The following is a 19,498-nucleotide window of genomic DNA, read 5'->3' on the forward strand; positions in this document are numbered from 1 at the left end:
GCTGGGATTTTAGGATTACGGGCAGAGTTAGGGAAGCATGTGGCTTTGTCATTCGCCATCATTTTACACGTTCCCTTGTCCCTTCCCCCACCGCCTGCCTCCCTCACCACTAGACCCTAGCTCCCAAAGTGGCCTCACAATAGTGGATCCTCGGCCCTGTACGCTGCTCACCAGATCCACGCTTGGGCCCCAAATCCAAAAGTGACTCCCCTCTTCTACTTCCTGCCTGTGGGCTTGGTGCTCCATGCGAAGCTGCAGCGGCTCAGGCACGCCTAAGACAACTCATGCAGAAACAGGAGAAAAGTTTTGGTAAGGTTACAGTCTTTCATAGATGCACTTTCTCGGGGCGCTCGGCACTCGTGGCTAGCTCCAAAGCCTGCCAGTTCTTCTGTTGCTGAAGACACGAAATATTATTGTGTCTACTGCTTTTAAAGACTGCTGCTTTCCACCAATTAATCTCGCTAGGTGCCATAAATACTGGTACATTCTTTGCAAAACCATTCCTGTGTTGCTGCAAAGACACAGCCACAAAAGGTTGGATCATAAACTCCGCAAGGGGATTCTTTGTTAGAGTGTATGTATGTTTCTTATTTTTTTTTTATTTTGCATGTGAGCTGCATCAAAATTGAACCCAGTCTTGCAAATCTCTTGTTGGCCTTTGCCAAGCACTAGCACTTTGCTGCCATGGTAACTGTAATTAAACTGATAAGAGTGGGGAAATGTCAGTATCTCTGAGCCTTGCAGCTGCATTGGAGAAAAAGGGAATCAAATTGGTTCCCAGCTCCATTGCTCAAAAAGGGGAGGGTGGTGGAAGGACACGGAGGGGGGTTGGGAGTTGAAGGGGCAGAACAGAGTTAAGCAGCTCTAGTGCCAGAGATTTGGGGACATCTATTTGCATTGTTTTCCCTTAGGGGGCTGCAGCCTGTAGGGGTGCTCTGGGCCAGTGAACAGAGAGAAACAAGCTTTTAGGCCCAATCCAGTTTTCCAATCTGGGTTGGGGGGAGTGACTGGGAGTGGGATGAAGATGGGCAGGAGGAGAGAAAATCTTTTGTTTGGTACTCTTGGCAATCGAAAGGCTGTGTTGGCCAAATTCTTTTAATCTATGTCATTGCTCCCAGCTGCGAAACCTGCAGTCCCAATTTTAGCATCCTCTCTTCCAAAAGCCCTTCTGACAGAGCCCCTTCTCCTTTTCCCCAAATTGTCCTCTGTAAATCTTCTGAAAGGGAAAGAATGTTTCCCATTCATTCTGTGTGATCAGTCCAAATAATACATTGGTGTAAAAAGAGAGAGAGAGAGAGAGAGAGAGAGAGAGAGAGAGAGAGAGAGAGAAGGAAAGAAAGAAAAAACACTGTGCCTAAGTGCTGCGCATCTTTCATTATTGTGATTATTTTTTAAGCCCCTGTGTGTTGTGGAGTTGTGGTTACTTTGTTGTGTTAACTACTGAAGCTAAGACTGTGCGGATGAATGACACAGAACAAGGGAACATAATGGATGCAATCAACCGTCAGGCCTTCTCACAATGCAATCCAGGCAATTAAAAGCTCACCAGAGTTTAAATGAAACGGTTCTACTTATTTCTGCACAGCACACTGCACAGGCTATTATTTATGTCTTTTTTGAAAATTATGATTTCCCTTAAACTGTCAAATAACTCAGAATGGCAGGGTCTCAGAGGCAATAAGAATTTCCCTCAGAACAATTTGCATGCCAATCTAAAACTAGTTATGAGTGCTGATGGGCTGTGAGCAACTTGTGAAGTGTCTCTTAGCCACGAACACATAACTCTCCCCAGACGTACTCTCTTGGATCAAGAGCAGAGACTGCTCAGTGCTTTCTGCTTTTTAGGTGCTTGGCACCGTGGTGACGACCAAGTGATTGTTTGCCTACATTTTTTTTAAATGCATAGAATGGAACAGATTCCATTTGCAAGAGAAAAGGGGTTAGTGTTCTTTAAAAGAAGATATGAGGATGGAATAGAAAATATCAAACTTCTTTTATACACAAGGCCAAACAGAATGAAAGAGTTTCAGTTATTAATTGGCCTCTGGGTGCTACATTAAAATGTCAACACAACAAAAACGCTTTGTGAAGACAAGCAGTATAATATTCCTTGTGCCAAATGTTGGTATCTGCTGTCTTGGTTACAATTTATTTTGAATAAAGATAGCTGAACCTTTACACTTAATAATAATGTCACAAACATTGGAAATAATGGAGCTTAGCTTCCTAAGAAGAATTCCTTTTTCATCTTTTAGGTGTGTGATATAAAAAACACAGACTTCAAATTAGATAATTAGGACGGTTACCTTTAGCATACCTCTGTATGCTTTCAGTCATGAAATCCGGACTTCCTTAGTAAATCAGAATCCCCCTTTTCCCCCAAGTATATGACTAAGAGGCACCTGGGCCTGTTGTGCACTGTAATTAATGGGACTCATGCCTGTGGGACCTTGCTAGCAAAGGATAACTAGTTCTGATCAAAGAAACTTCATTTGTTAGAAGTTCTAGAGAGTGAGATTTAGCAGAGCTATCAAGGGTTATGATTAATCTACACTAGGCCCTTAGCTCCTTCAAAGAAAAGGAGCAGAAAGCAGGCTACAGGGGTACCACCTGCTCTTCAGCACAAATCTGCTGCTGGTCCACAGCTCAGAGCACTACAGCCATGCCTGTCAGGCACACAGAACAGCCACCCTGCTTTCTTCCCTGCATTCCCTCCTCTGCTGCTCTACCACACAAGTTGTTCTCCGATGAAAGCTCAGGAACATTCTAATATTATGTGTAGTTCATGTGACATTGGTAGCTGGGAAACTCATTTGGCTGTGGGCATACGTTCATGCCCCTTACCAATGTGATTTTCTTTTACAGGCAGAGGAGGTAATGAGGGCTGAACCCTTCATCACACGGTATCAGAAGGAAGGAGAGAGTTTACTTATCTTGAGGAGAAATGAATCATAAATGCTTCATTTTCCATTCTGAAACCCTCTTAAATGCATTCATATTTGGTGCTTCATATCTTTGTCTATCTAAGTTTAAAACTTTATGCCTAGGAGAGGAAACAGTGTTAATGGGTGGTCTGTGGATTGCAGGTAGACCACCTGGTACCATGTCCATAGGGCCACTGTCTTTTAGCTTTCAAGGGGCCACTTTGCTTCTCTGCCTCTCTGTAGTATAATTTGCAATACAAGGGAATCGATGATGTCTGCAGTATTTTATACTAACTCAAATCCATCATTTGATAACAATGAAGCTTTGCATAGCTGGCCAGCTTTTCTCTCCTTTAAAGGCTGAGTGTTTGACACTTGGGGAACAATAAAGAAAAATTCAAAAATGAAGACTTGATTAATTGAAAATATTTCAGTCAAGTTGTAAAACCCATAGAAGCCAGCTGCCTCCCTTGCATATGAAGAATATTCATCAATGAAATATAGAAATGTCCTCATATTTAATATGGTATATGTATACTTTCTAAATGTATCTGTTTGTGGACAACTGTGTAATTTTGTATATTTGTAGACTTTGTCATCTATTGTTTCTTCTTTCCCCTATAAATTAGGTATATACTTGTGGCTATCAATTGCATAATGCTATACTTGTTTTATATTAGAGCATATATTATATAACAAGCAATGAGCCTTCAATATAAGCAGTGACTAATGTGTATGAAAATAAATACATCTTGTTATTTTTACACAATGAACACTTTGAAATATCACCGACACGGGAGCAGGTATTTAGATGTAAGCAAGCACTATAGGATTGATGGGTTTCAGGTGTACTTATCTATAAATATCTGTTCCATTAGGTAAGGTTCTGAATGTCCCACACAAGTGCATGCTTCCATCGCACACATGTTAAATGAATTGTTTCTACAATTAAGCAAAGCGCAGTTTTTATACCCATCAGGTCAGCCAAGTATAAGCTAGTTTCAGTTGTCTGCTTCTCTAGGTTGCCATCCATTTACTCACATGTTCTTCCTGGGGGCACCATTCTCTGTGGAGAATGGAACGCTATGGAAATGACTGAAGGCTATGTAACCTCCCATATCCAATGACAAGGTCCAACATACAACACCACTTCATCACTGTTGCTGCTTATGTGAATGAGTCATCAAGGTTTTCCTATGGATTTTTGCAAAGTTCAAGGCTTCTTTACAAAATGTTGTTTGGTTGGAATACAATTCTCAGAAAGGGAGGAAGCAAGGGAGGGAGGGAGGGTGGAAGGGAGGGAGGGAGGGAGGGAGGGAGGAAAGAAAGAGTGCAGAGGCAGTGTTAACTATTCCACCTGCTTGTCTTTCCTTCTGTCTTGGAATCTCAGTTCTCCTTTCTCCTTTCTTTTCCTCAGGCATACAAATGCTCTCAGTTCAGCCAGACACCAAGCCGAAAGGTTGTGCTGGCTGCAACCGCAAAATCAAGGATCGGTACCTCCTAAAGGCGCTGGACAAATACTGGCATGAGGACTGCCTGAAGTGTGCCTGCTGTGACTGCCGTCTGGGAGAGGTGGGCTCCACCCTGTACACTAAAGCCAACCTTATCCTCTGTCGCCGAGACTACCTTAGGTAGGAATTGTCTTTGCATACCAGCGATGGCTGGATGCCTTCTAAAGTACATTTGTAAGTGTATTTTTGGTTTGTTTATTTGATTTCCTTAACTACCAACTGATGCTCTTGAAAGACGTTGCCCTGCCAGCCTTCAAAATGTTGGCCTGTGTCACAAAAACTTCTGCTTAAGGGATAGCCAAGGAAAACATCTAGTGTTTTAATTTGGCTGGCCTATGTGCTCTGAAGGAGGACCCAGTCACTCATCACTGACATTGAAAATGGCAGCTAGTGCCAAGGATGTCCGTAGAGGACAACAGCATCCATGTCGCTTCTTTCATTAAAGCATAAGAGAGAGATGAAACTGGTTGAGTCTGGCAAAGAGAAATGCATTTGTTGCTTAGCTGAACATTTTACCTCTGTACTTTAATAAGTTGAACTTTAGTGGGACTGAATAATCTGGTTGTTCAGCTAACTTTTCTGTTTCACATTCCTGTTAAAGGAAGTCAGTTTTAAATTCTTGACTTGTGTTCAGTAGTTATATGAGTGCAATTCTTTGGAGCCTTGACACAAGTATACCTGCGTCTCCCACCCCATGATATTTGAAGTTATCGATTCAATGCTGAGTGGCCTCAGACTCTCTTGTGGTTTTATGGAGAATGAAAAAGTAAAGACCTCAGTGTTGATGGGAACCAATGTCCACCCTCCAAAGCACAAACATCCGAACAGTCTCAAGACAGTGTGGGTATCCATGACAGCCTGAAGTTAGTTCAACATAGCTTCCCTGCTTCCAGTCAACACAGAAATGCTACTGAAGGGGAAGTATTTTCTTTTAAGGGGATTTTGGGACTTGACTTAGCTGCCAATTACTTATCTTAATAAAGTTGGATCTATCAAATTAGAGAAATGATATATGGCATCATTTGGGTTTTCATATTTGATACAATTAATCATTTTTTTCTGGCCTGACATTAAGCTATTTATTTGAATCGTTTTCTTTATGACACAAAATTTATCAATTGGTAGTAACTCCTTAACCAGTCACCCTCCCCGGCCATTCTGGGAGGTTGTTCTTAAGAAATTTGATCCGTCTTTTCTCAGCCTATAATTTAGTTATTTAAAGTCAGATTTTGATCCTAATACATATATATCTTTTGATTAATGGTATTTGCATAGGGGCGAATCCAGTGTGGTTTCTTACACTCTGCTCTGCCCCTGGTAGCACTGCTTCTGGCTTGTGCTCACAGCCTCCTGGATAATTATAAGTACTTGTTACCACTTCCCTGTGTCCCCAGAGCTCAGAAGCACACAAGGTGCCAAAATGGGAAGTGACTCTCAGGAGCCAGGATTTCCCTCATTATGGTGGCAAAACTAATCAGAGTTAACTTACAAGACTCTGCCGTCTTTGAACTTTTCTTCTCTGAAATAAAAATGTCTCCTGCTCTCATGGTGAATGAGTGCCTCATTTCCAGATAAAGCATTTGTGTTTGCTTTTCATGATCTGACGTGTTGCTTTCCAGGTCCGCTTTGTCTGGGCTAACTGATACCCACATCTTTTTGACTCCCTATGACTTACGTTGATGCACAACTTCAGTATATCAAGTGGGTTTAGGTTGCAGCGGCAAACAAGGAGTTTATACATTTTGAGATGGAGTAGGCACTTTAATAAGTAAAAAAGAGAAACATTAAGGAAAGTGTAAAGAATGTTGTTTGAATGCTTGGGATATTTCTGAATCACAAATGTTGACTTTGCCTGTTTTACGGGTAAAACAGCTATGCATTTTCAGTGTGTTGAGAGCAGAGAGAGCAACCTTAGATTTGTTTTGTTTTATTCTTCCTTATGATAGCAGTGTTAACCTAGCATTTGATCATCTTAATTGACTGTTTCATCCAAGAGAATTTATCAAAATGGTTTCTGTATCTTAAGTCTTCATCTTAAAAAAAATACATATTACTCTTTGTAATAAAGCTTTTTATTTCTGCTAGGCTTTCATTTTAATGTCAATTAACTTAGTATACATACATCTTACTCTTTCAAATATCATCCTGATCACCAATATATTCATTTCTCAGGGAACCATTTCCTCTTAAATTGGTCATTACCACATTAATGACCAGTTGTTACATTAACAGCCTAAGGATTGTTAACATCTCAGACTAGGTTGTTAACAGCGAGCTTATTTCTTATTTAAACTGAAGGTTTGCTGTGTAATGTGACTTGGGCAATGTCATCAACACAGAAAGTGTCAAAGTGACTTAGAAAACTGGTATGTGCATGAAATGCTGTGTTATGGGGTACAGAGTATGCCACAGATGTGGTATGTTTTGTGAAAAGCATAGTTCTCGATGATATTGTGAGATGTGCCTCGAAGAAATTTAAATAACTGGATCCTGTTTTTTAAATCAAGTTTATTCATAAATCAAAGACTTTGATTGGATACAGCCATTTACAAATGTTTATTAAATACCTACTGTGTGGAAGGTAGAATTGGAAACAATGGCTGAAATTAAGAATAAAGGGAAAATGTCATTAAGTAATTGCTTTCAGACTTGCTTGAAGAAATACAAAGTGGTTCAGGCATAATCAAAGTTTCAGAATTAAGACTCTGTGGCTATTAAGATAGTTTCTTTTATTGTGAAAATATTTGTAATGTAATCAGTGAACAAATACTCTACTGTGTTAATTTTGCTGAACCTCAAAAATCATTTTTCTCATTTCCTTCTTTGTTCAATATACACATTTTTTATTTTTCACAGCCAATATTTAACTACTTAAATTCTATTTCAAAATAGTTTCGTTTTTGAACTTTGGGTCTTATCTGTTGTTGTAATAACAAAAAAAACCAACCACAAATAAGCTACAGATTTGAATTGTCCCTCTGAGTCACTAGTAACCTAAGGGGGAAAAAAGAAAGTGCTTATAATTACTGGTTATTGGTATTTTCCCACACTAAATAATTGTTTGTAACTGGAGAAGAGGGAGATATTTTTTGCCAACTATAAAGAAGGAAAACAAAAGCCAGTTCATTCTAAGCTATGAGTTTTTGAAGGCTTGACACTTATTCTGGGTGACTGGGATAGTGTTATCTAATGAAACCATGCAAGTCCTTTGATTAACGATGTGAGGTATTGAATAATATGGAAATATACAAACTTTTCAGAAAACTGTCTAAGGCATAACCATCATTATTAAGATACATATGTCTTTCTTCAAGAAAGTCTTTTTAAATTTTTTTTTAATTTCTACTTTTGTGACACAGCCATTTCCACTTAAGGAAAAACAAAACACCTGCCCTGGTCCAGCTTCTGAGCCCAGAGTGAGGCTGCTCGCTTTCCTAAGCTGGCTGTCATTGTGGTTTGTCACTTCATCTGTTATTTTGCTATGAGTATAAGACGCACATATCCAAGGTGACAAAATATACCCATTTGCAAGACTGTTTTCCCTCCTCTGGAACTTGCTCCATATAGAAAGAAAGAAAATGACTGACATGAAAACTCTGCAGTCTACCTACTGCTTAGCAGTTCTGTGTCAAAACCCAAGAGTGCATTTGTTTAAAATGTGGCCACCACATTAATACATCCTTTCAAGGATTTTAAGGTAACTGCAAGACAAAATAGACAAAAAACAATTCTAGAATCTAAATCTGAGTTTAAAATTGATCATGGCTAAGAATAGACGTTGCTGAATAAAAATAGCAACATTTAGCAGGCATACCTAAGAGACTCTAGTTGGTGCTGTCACTTCTACTTCATTTTGGAAAATGTGGAATAGCCAGGTATTACCAGAATTTTAGAATTGAGACTTTGTGTAAACATTAAATAGTCAGAAATGGCAGAAATACCCTGATTCTTTACTTTTCAACCTAGAGGCAAAAAAAAAAAAAAAAAGAATATCAGATCTTACTACTCCATCTTTGGGGGAAGTTTTGGCTTTTAGTGTTTGTGTAAGCCTGCAAATCTGTACTGTGTATTCTAAGTATTAAGTTGACACAGCCTGTATCTCATATCTCTTTGAATGGTATCTTGCCAGAGAGTTGATTCAAAGCTGTTTGCTCTGGTGTCTGCCATGAAAGAAAGCTGCTTATGGCTGTTTCTCCATGAGAAGCTATAAAATGTCTTATATAAAATTTAATGCAATTTGCTATTTTTATATGTGAGTGTGATTTGTTTAAAATGAAACTACTGGGAAAGGGTGATGTTTTACATCCCACCAAAGTTGCCAATTAACTAAAATGATTGAAGCTTGCTCTGCTGACTGCAAATTTTATATGCTTTAATATAATAATATAACTCTTAAAGAGAAAAATTAAAATAAAATGCTGCACAGAGCGTCAATCCAGCTATAACTTTATTTCACACTGATCAAACATCTTACTTCTAAATTTTTATGTAAGATTAAATTTATATTGATGTATAATTATAGCCTTAAATGTAAATAGGAATGTGTTATTAATACTGTTTCATCTGGGCAAGATGAGGCACGGCGTCTGTCTTAATGTGGAATAAAGTATTCATTCTTTCCCCCTCACTTCAGCCTTCTGAATATGAAGCAGATGGAAATATTTGCCTTAGAAAGCAGTACATTATTATTTTTTAAATAACATTTTATCTTCTAAATTTAAAAGTAAAAGAAGTTTCTATCTAGATTGAGACATCTTATGGGTAAACTTTCCTCTACAGGCTGCATTTCATGATTTTAGCCATTTAACTACAGTCCTAAAATTTATAATATATGAATGTCTTAGTTGATCTTAGTATAATAAAATATTTTGATGCATGAACACACTTGATGCCATGGTCTGTTGAAAAATACTATTACAACCTTTACAAATTATTTTACATTATTTACAGCTTTACAAAGAATTGCAACTTTTCCATTTTGCTTTTATCATAGGGAAGTATTATTGAATTCCAGTTTAGACTATATAATATGCATAGAACAATATAATGAAGAGATGAAAATTTCTTTTTATGCAACACTTTAGAGGAATGTTCTTTGTCTGGAAAAATAAGTGGTGGTTCATAGCAGACGTTCTGAGGGACAAGTACACAGAAACTATGCCCATTAAAAAATATTTAATCTATATGTAGAAATTCTTTTCCTTTGTAAATTTATCCATAGCTTCCTTCTATTTTTAATTCCACAATTACCCATTTGTAATGAGTAATATACAATTAATATAATTAACTATATTTATTTTTGTGGTTTTTTATTTTGATTTGTTTTATATACTTTAGCTATTTTCCTGGAAAATACCAACTGTCTGGGAATATTAAAATTACTCCACACTACTTATCTATTTGGGTTTTTTTGTTGTTTCTTTTATGATTTTATAATTCATGGAATACTTCAGTGAGGGTTGTCTCTATATGAAACTTGGATAAGTTAGACACACCTGACTTAGCAAAAAAAAATTTTAAAAAGCCCTGTTTCTAAGAGTATATTTAGGATTAAAGGCATTTAGAAGAACTACATTTGAGACTTGCTAAACATGCTTATTTTGCACTTTATTAATACATAGAATTCTGGGAAAGAATATCTATTTCTGGTTGCTCTTAGAAAATATCAAAGTAAGCCAACACGTCATTTATAAACTCACCATTAGCTTCCATTAAGTGACTAATAATACATCTTAATGCTGTGTTTGGACTGCATAAACATAATTTATTAAGGGATCTCATTTTGAAAATATGCTGAAAGTAGTAATTTTTGCAAATGGTTTTGATGAATATTTACATTACAAAAATGTGTTATGGGTTCAGTTTTCTGCCTCACATAAAAAAATTACAGATCCTAAAAATAAGAATTTTAGCCACCTAAATGATCACAGTGTTTTCCCTCCCTGCTCTGCAACCCTTCCAAGCCTTCTTTTGGTTTGTTGTTTGAAAATGTTCCTCAGTTCCTCTCAGCATCCCACCCTCCCCAGTTAGCTGACACAGCTCACTCCTATCAACTAATGTTCATGATTATAAAGCATAAATATCTGATGAGATCTTGAAAAGAAGGGAAGTGGAAGTAAAAATAGCATTATCTCATCCTCTTGCTCAGATTTGTTGTTCTTGTTTTGTTCTGTTGGTCGGTGTGTTATCTGTGTTTCTGTTAGAAGTCGTTCACCTCTCTTCCCAACTCTCAGTTTCATGGTGTGTCGAGCCTTGAAATCTGTTAGGTACTGACAGTGGAAGGCAGCTAATTTCCTCCTGTTGGAAACCACAGCACTGATCTGCTGCTCCATGTTATGTCTTTGCTAGTCTCAGGTGAAAGACAAATTTCATAACACTGGGTTTATTCCCATTTGATGATTATCTTCTGATTCTATTTTCTTCAACTCCTCTGGAGTTTGAGCCTGTCTTCTCTAGTGAGAGTTGAATGATGGAAACACAATTTATCTGAAAACTATGTATTTCCTCTGTCAAGTTAGTTATGTAAAATTCATTTTGAGGCAAGTTTGCACTGTGAAACGTGATGTGCATTGGATTTTTGTTAGTTAAAAATTCTTATTTTACTCATGGTTTTCCCTCTTATTATTGATGCCAATGGATAATTTTGCATTAAAGCAATTAGAATTTCAGTAATCAAACACACATACTAAATTCACAGGCTCACCACATAATTAAAATGTCCATATACTTAGGTCATCTTTGCTTTCTATCCCAAGTTCATCATAACAAATTCTCAGCATTATTTTCATAGTCATAAATCTTTCTAAATTTCTCTATGGTGTTAGCGTTTGATATATATATATATATATATATATATATATATATATATATATATATTACAAGTTTCAAGTAAAATCACACTTGAGATAAATAACTATGCTGGACTAGTCAGATCCCTGATTTGAAGTTATAAAATTAACATTAAGCTGTGTATTAAGTTAGACTCTAATCAGCATGTGTTGTTATGATTCAATTTAATATTAAAAACTCTCCAACTGGGCTACTGGGAAAATAAAAGACTCTTATGAATTGAAGGATTATTTGCAGAGGAGTACATTAAAGCCATATTTAAGTGAAATTGTTATTACTGGTGCAATACAGTGGTGTCCACATCAAGCTCATCCTATTAATAAAACAGAAGATCAGTTTTAGCAAACATAAATATCAAATATGTGGAGGACAAGCAAGGGGTACAGAACTTCATAGAGTGTGCTAATGCTAACATTTAATATTAATCTAATACCACAGAGGAAAACTAAATTCCCATTTCATTAGTGCTACAGGATCTCAAAAGGCAATATGGAGAGAGAAGCTAATTCCATACATGCTGGGGAATTCAGTTTCTAGAACTTCAGAACGATGGCATTTTTAATAACCGTTCAGGGATGAGTTCATAGCCATCTGCTTTTCAAATCAGTTTTTGATTTGTTTTATTTTTAAACGTTTTACCTGTGGCAAGGTAGCACATGACTGTAATTCTGGCATGTGGTAGTTTGGGGCAGGAGGATCAACAGTTGGAGGACGGACTAGCCCTGTCTTAAAATATTTAGATAGTCTTAAGTAATATCATTTGAGATAATTCTCACATACCACAAAAAGTCAAGATTAGACCATTTTATGATTCTTTATGATCACAAGTGCAATGCTTAGTTTGCATCTTTCATTTGCCCAGGAAATGTGTACTCTCCCTAATCTTGACATGTAAAGTCTGAGTTAAAGGAGTGGACTCTTTTCTGTTCCTTTGCTTGGGTGAGTGGGAACAGAGAAAGAAAATGGGCAGAATGATCATACCTTCTAACACTAAGTATGGGTATGGATAGCTATGGACAGGTGTTCTCAAACTGTAGAAGTAACAACTTCAACTATATCTTGAGCCCAATTTTAAAGCTTAGAAGGATTGCATATGAACATCCCATTAAGCAGTTTTTTATATTATGAGAAATACAAACAAATAATTTGAGTATCAATATTTTATTGCTATAAATAATAGATGTAAAATGCAATATTCCTACTTGATTTTATATGACACATCAGTACTAAAATGTAGCTATTGATATTTTACTAAGAGAATAATTGGCTACTTGTTCTGAGAAATTTGTGAAGAAACTAACATTTAAGTTTTCTACAACGTATAACTATAGGTACCATTCTTGTTAATAACTAAGGATATTTAATTTTTTTTTACTCAAGTTATGACTAATGTAGAAAATGGGATGTGTATGACTGGGTGAAATTGAAAAACATGATAGGAAGGTCAAGCTGCTATATCTGGGTAGTAGAGCGGTTGCCTAGTATACTCAGGGCCCTGGGTTTAGTCCCCAGCATAAAAACACAAATTAGAAAAGACAAATTTCAGAAGGAAGAATCTAAGAACAAATATAGACTTTGTGTAAAGATAGTTTTGTAAATTAGGAATCTCTAGAAAAGCTGAGCCTCATGGATATTTTTTTCATTTACAATGAGATAAGGGTGACACTGTATTTGAACCTGCACATCTTTTTGCACAGATATTGGCAGGCTATTATTGGAGGTTACTATTGACATCTTGCAAAACATTTGGCATTCTTGTCCTCATTTTCTCATCCAACAAATATCATTATTCTAGGATAACAAGGCCCTGAGATTTAATACTGAATAAAACATGAAAATAACTCCTGCCCTTGTGGAAGTTTTATCCTAATTAGACAGAGTAGATAATCATCAAAACAAGAGTAGGTTATATAAGCATTAGTAACTATGGGGGAAATGAGGCAGTATAAGGAACAGAGAGAGAGAGTGAGAGAGAGAGAGAGAGAGAGAGAGAGAGAGAGAGAGAGAGAGAGAAAGAGAGAGAGAGATCCAAGAACACACCCATGCATTCGTGGAGAGATGCAGAAGAGGGAGATGGAGAGGAAGAGAAGAGGAGACGGAGAAATGGAAAATCGACCTCTGCCTTATGTTATACAGAGATGTACTCATTGAGACAGTGTCCTCAGTTATGGCCCCGAAGGAGAAGACAGAGCAACGAGGGGCATGCATGTGAACCCCATTCTGAGCACAGTAAAGGATCAGGATGAAAACCTAGAAGTAGGAATGCTTCTGATGAGTTTGAGGAGCGTCAAAGATAGTGCTGTGGGCATAGCAAGATCAAGAGCCATAGAGGTAAAAGGTGGTTGCTGTGAGTCCCCCTTCTGCCCTGTCACAGCCATAGTTGGAGTTCCCCTTACAATTCTCAGTGTCCCATAGGGAAGCTGTGTGCTCTGAGCAGCATTCATCAGTGCCATTTGGTGTTACCTAGTCCATGTACTAAATTGCATGGGAAATTCCGTAGCTCCTTTACTCTAATTTTTCTTTGGGTGTCTTTTTATTTGGGCACGCCAATGAATCTTCATAGTTAAGTAGTAGCTATGAACTATGATCCAAGAGGATGTGGCAATAAGAAGGAGACGCATGCCGCTGCCACGGTGATGTGGGGCTGTAAACAAGAGCTCTTACTCAGAAAGATATCGCCTGGCCATCCGGTGAGCTCTTGCCAGACTGCAGCAATGATAATTGCAGAGATGGGACTTTTTCAAATGTGGTCAGTTTCCAACTTTTGAAGTCAGTTGTACTAAGTTTGAAGTGGTTTTCAAAGATAACCTTAGATTTCACTTAGTGATGAGACACCTTGTATCCACAAGACTCTAGCTAAGCACATACACACATATGAGCATGCACATGCATGTGTCCATGTACACACACACACACACACACACACACACACACACACACACACACACACACACACGGTGAGGGGTGATTAAAATAAAATTTAAAAGTTCAGATTTATGAAATTAAATTGTTTTCTAGGAAAAAAGAAACATTTAGCCTAACATATTTGTTCTAATCAGCAGTGTAAGAATGAATCATTACTGTCATCTTGAGTCCCAGGTACATTTTCCTGTGGTTTCCAGTTGTCCCAGTAGCTGGCTTACCTCTTACAACTGCCATCTTGTGAAAATTGAGTTGACATTCCTAATAATTTGGCATTACTTCCTTCTAAAGTAGACAGTGTTTACTTTGATTTTAAGGAAAGGTTACTTCATCTTGACCCCATAGTTTGTTGATTGCTTAAATAAACTTATTAGTGGTCATTATTAAACAAAGACTGTCTTGGAAGAAGATTAATTGCTCATTTGACTGAACATATTAAATGTTCTGTAATTTCCATTAACAGTAGACATTTGCAGAGACCTACCACACAGTTAACTCTTGAGAGATTTAAAAACTAACTCTCTTTCAAAAGTTCACTTTATGTATTTATCTACTGGTAATAATCAGAATCTTTGGTTTTCACCACTCAGTTTTAGTTGGGGGGGTAGTTTATGTATTTTGTTTATTTGCTGTATTTGCTTGCTGTTTGTTTGTTGAGCCAATGTCTCCCATTTCCCAAGCTGTTCTCACAGTTGTTTTGTAATTATGAATAAACTTAAATGTCTCATCCTCTTGTGCTCACATCTCTAATGCTGGTTACTGGCTCATGGCCATCATGCCCAATTAACAGAGTGCCATAAATCAAACCCACGTCCTTGTGCTACCAGACAAGATCTCTACTAACTAAGCTGTACACATATCCCTGTTTGCTTCTTTTTATTTTTAAAGAGTCACACTCTTGACCCCAGTCTCGCCTACAACTCACTGTATAGCACAGCTGGCTCCCAACTCACAGTTCTAGCACAGCTGGTTCCCAACTCACAGCCTCTCCAGTTACTGAATACTGGCATGATGGATGTGAGTCGCCCCACCTGGCTTCATATCTACCAACTTTAACCACTTTGCTACTTGTCACAAATTACTCTCCCACCACAGATGCCCTTGTCATCATCAGCATCAATGGCAGAACAGTCAGCTGTCCCGGTTATGACCAATTCATGTGGTATTTATCTTCTGCAAATATCAACTTATTAAAAAAAATAAGTCACACAAATTCTCATCACTTCCTCAAACAGCTCGCCCACCAGACATGGTTAGATCTAGTCTCTGGTTTCAGAGGTATGCTGAAAAGCAGAACAGTGAACAGCTTAGCTTCAAAATCTGTGCCATTCCAAAACAACCTATCTGTGAAATCCTTTGTGAATTATTCCACTGCTGTGGGCCATCATGTACTTCCTGGCAGGTCGGGGTCCTGTCCCCTTTCATGGATTTGTTGGGGAATCATCATGGGAAGGAGCTCAGCATATCAACTGACAGTTCACTGGCAGTTTCTGTTGCTGTGAAGGAAGAATTTCACTGAGTTATGAAGATAAGGTAGTGGGAAAATTAAACATAAAAAGAACATTAGAGAAACAGATTAAGATGAGGTTTAAGAGTGATTAATAGTCACAAATATGAAAAGCTGCTACTGTAATAAGATCTTTTGCTGGCTTTTCATTTACAAAGAAGATGGATGAAGAAATAGCTAAATATCATGTGCACTTGAGGCCACATTAAAAAAAAAGAAAAACAAGATTTCCTAACAGTGGAGATTATTATTAGGGCCAATTTGACTCTTTAGGGGAATTAGTGAAAATTGGATTTCCTCTGTAACTGAAGTGACAGCTTTCTTGGATATCTTATTTGCCCTCACTGGCCCCATTTTAGCATGTGAAAGTCCATGACCTTGTAAAGCACTCCAGTTAATGTTCCCTAAGGCAGAATTACAAATTTTAGGTTGTTTTAGGTTTCCATAATAGTTTTGATTTTTATGTCATTTCTTTGAATGACAAGGATGTAGGGTTGTCAGTATCTTTGTGTTGTCTTTCATTTTTCACAGTGTTCTCTAAACATATTGATTGTATTCTTTAAAACAATTAAGTGTGAACCTTTAAGTTATCTATATTTATCATTCTGGGGGTGGGAGTGAAGAGATGGCTCAGTGGTTAAGAATGCCTGATGTTCTTGTAGAGGACCTGAGGTTAGTTCCCAGTACCCATACTGTACGGCTCACCACTCCCTGTAACTCCAAGTTCTGAGGATTTGGTTTCCTCTTCTCTTCTCTTCTAGCCTCCATGGCCGCTGCACTCAGGGGCACCTGTCTGCACACAGACATGTACACATAATTAAAACAAAATAAAATCTTAAAAATTGATAAACTGTAAATCCTCCATTGCAATTACTTTAAATTATGGTGGTGATATTGAAATGAGAGAAAAATAGAAATTGGAATGCCAATATTTTAAAGGATCCCTAGGAATTTGTACCCCCAGTTTTGAGACCACACTACATTAGTAGCTTTTAATGCTTGATTGAAAGTTTCTTGGTAATGACATTTTGTGATGGGAGCAGGCAAACATGAGTGCTTGGTATAGGAGTTACAGGAGAAAGCTGTGACGGTTGTTTGAAAATGAGAGGCTTGCTAATTATGAACTAGCAAGTCTTGGTGTGGTCATTTAATATTAAACCAAGCCTTTCATGAATGCTGTGGCAATTCTGTTGCTGTACCATAGTGACTGGCAGTGTTAACATGAGGCAGGGATCCTCTCCCTCCCTGGCAAACCCTCCTCCAGGACACAGTGAGATTTTCGACAGATAAATGCTAAAAGAACCCTGTGTACCAAAGAAATGTTTATTGCATGTAATACATATCATTGTTTGTCTCCTGTAGTGAAAAATACTTGTGTCGTGCTGTTAAAATGCACTCCTGACAGACCAGTGCTTGCTATTATAGGGTCCGTTGCTTAAAAAAAAAAAAAAAAAAATGAAACACTGACAGAAATACAATTTAAGAAAATTTGACACCAAGGGTAGTCAACCATGTAGGCTACTATTAAGGGGCCAAACCTCAAGGCCATAGGTTTATTTTTAAAATAGCCACAGTTTATTTGCTTGTAGTAGGCAAAGTTGAAAGAAAATGAAATCGAACTTGAGTTCGCTGCTCTCCAGCCTGTAGAAAATTAATGAAAGCAACAGTTCAATAAGATTTTATTGCAGAAATGTTTAAGTGAAACATTTTCAGAATGCTTGGGAATTTTTAAACAGTTACTTACCACTTAGAAAGCTATAACACTGTCTTGCGTAACAAATTGTTAGCGTTGGATCCTAGGCACACCCTGTGATTTTCTTGAAGTGGGTAGTCAGAGCTGGTTAAGCAGAATTATTTTGCTCATTGCGTGTGTGTGTGTGTGTGTGTGTGTGTGTGTGTGTGTGTGTGTGTGTGTGTGTGTGTGTGTAGCTTATAAATACCTTTGAGATTGACAGCCCAGCAGTACCCACAGTTACTACAATTTAAAATGTAAGCTACTGTCCAAGTAGCCTTGTATGAATAGAAGGACAGTAGAATACATCGGATGGAAAAGAAGACTTGGGAGGAGAAAATCACTAGATGAGAAGCAAGGAGCTATGTTGGATATTTGGAAGAGTACAGAGTGTTCCCATACTCCCGGATGATGGTACAGCATGCCTTCTTAAGCCACACACAATCTATTATTAGAGGGAGAGCACAAATTCAGATGAGATGCATTACCTAATTTTACCATTTTACAAACAAATCTGTCTGTTGCACAGCAATATTTGAAACCAACTGTGTATGGATTATGTGTTCTCTGTAAAAAGAAGTTACAACAGTATGTAATGGTGGGAGCCACAGGGAGCTAAGCTCAGGTACCAGAGCAGCAGAAAAAAAAAAAGCGTTATCCATTACTGTGGGGAGAAGGGTCAAGAGATGTGTGTCCTGAATTCTCTACCTGATGCCAGAATCATATTGACAGAGCCATTAACAAGACCTCGGGGATGATTGTTCCTGCTAAAATATGACATCCAGAGTTGTGCAATATCTATGCAGATGCTTAGTGGGCCTGACTCTGACAATGTCACACATGGCCTTTTTTTTTTTTAAATCTGTGCTATAGAAGGTTATGTGTGCTCTGTGTGTGTCCACATGCAAGCATGTGTGCAAAGGTATGCAGGTGTGCATAAGCATGTGGGGCCAGAGGGTTTTGTTGTATAGCGTATCTTCTCTGATCACTTTTGGTTATTTTGTTCTTGAGGCAAGATATCTCTCTGAAACAGAAGCTCAATAATTGGATACAGCAGGTAGTCAGTGAGCCCCAGAAATGCGCCAATCCCTGCTTTTAGTGCTGGGATTTCGAGCTCTATCAGGATCTTTTTTTTTTTTTTTTTACGTGAGTGGTGGGTATACAAATTGAGACCCTCTTGGTCAGTACACCTATCACCAAGTCATCTCCTCAATGTCAGATAATGTGTAACTTTAAATTTGTCTAATTATAGTGGTGAAGATTTTCCACTCAGTAGAATGTTAGAGCAGACAAAGTGGCCCACACTGTGCCTGGGCATAGGCTCCCCATGCACACTTGTGCTTTAGTTGTGACTTTTCAGTCCACACACAGACATTGTCATATGATGGCATCTTGGCACTGTGTTCTTCAAGCACTACCTTTCCATTCTTGATTTTACAGGGAACTGAAAGAACCAGCATTTATGGCAGGTTATCTGAAAACGTGAATATTAAACTATCCCTTCTGATAGTTTTAAATATTATCCTAAGTTTAGAGTGTTCTAGAGAGCTTTTTTCTTAAACCTTGATCTCTGTTTTGATCTTCCTGAGCTTTCCCACAGAATTACATATCACAGTATTACCACAATCTTATGCTATGGAATATTTTAATAAATAGCTCAAAAATTCCAATGTCTAAGTGTTGCTGCTGTGGACATTTAAAAAATATTTGTAACTTAGTGTCTACTTGTGTAAGTGTGTGTATGTGTTCATGAGTGTGGGTGTGCACCTGGGTATCTGGAGGCTGGAGAACTAAGTGCCTCCTTCACTCCCTGTAACCTGTTGCAAACCAGCAGGAGATTCTTGTGCCCTCCTGTTTCCCCTGATCAGCACTGAGATTACAGACACACACCACCATGCTGTTGTGAGATTTTGTGTGGTTCTAAGGAGCCAGAGACACATTCTTGCATGCCAAACACTAAATCAACCTACTCATTGCTCCGGCTCTGCTCTGGACAACGTTTATCATATCTCACAATATTCTACAAAATCAGTGGTAACAGTTTCCCCAGATC

The 19,498-nt window shown here is 37.9% G+C and overlaps 1 protein-coding gene across 1 annotated transcript in view; it reads left to right on the forward strand.

Moving 5' to 3' along the window:
* Nucleotides 1-284: 284 nt before the first annotated feature.
* The window catches only part of Lmo3 (LIM domain only 3), a 54,328-nt gene continuing 35,114 nt past the window's right edge, over nt 285-19,498 (forward strand). Inside the window, exons 1-2 of the mRNA XM_027429936.2 lie at nt 285-309; nt 4,342-4,555. Of these exons, the coding sequence (XP_027285737.1) occupies nt 285-309; nt 4,342-4,555 (239 nt within the window). The remainder of the gene's footprint in view (nt 310-4,341; nt 4,556-19,498) is intronic.

The sequence above is a fragment of the Cricetulus griseus genome, chromosome 8, assembly GCF_003668045.3.
Source record: "Cricetulus griseus strain 17A/GY chromosome 8, alternate assembly CriGri-PICRH-1.0, whole genome shotgun sequence".
Taxonomy (NCBI): Eukaryota; Metazoa; Chordata; class Mammalia; order Rodentia; family Cricetidae; genus Cricetulus; species Cricetulus griseus.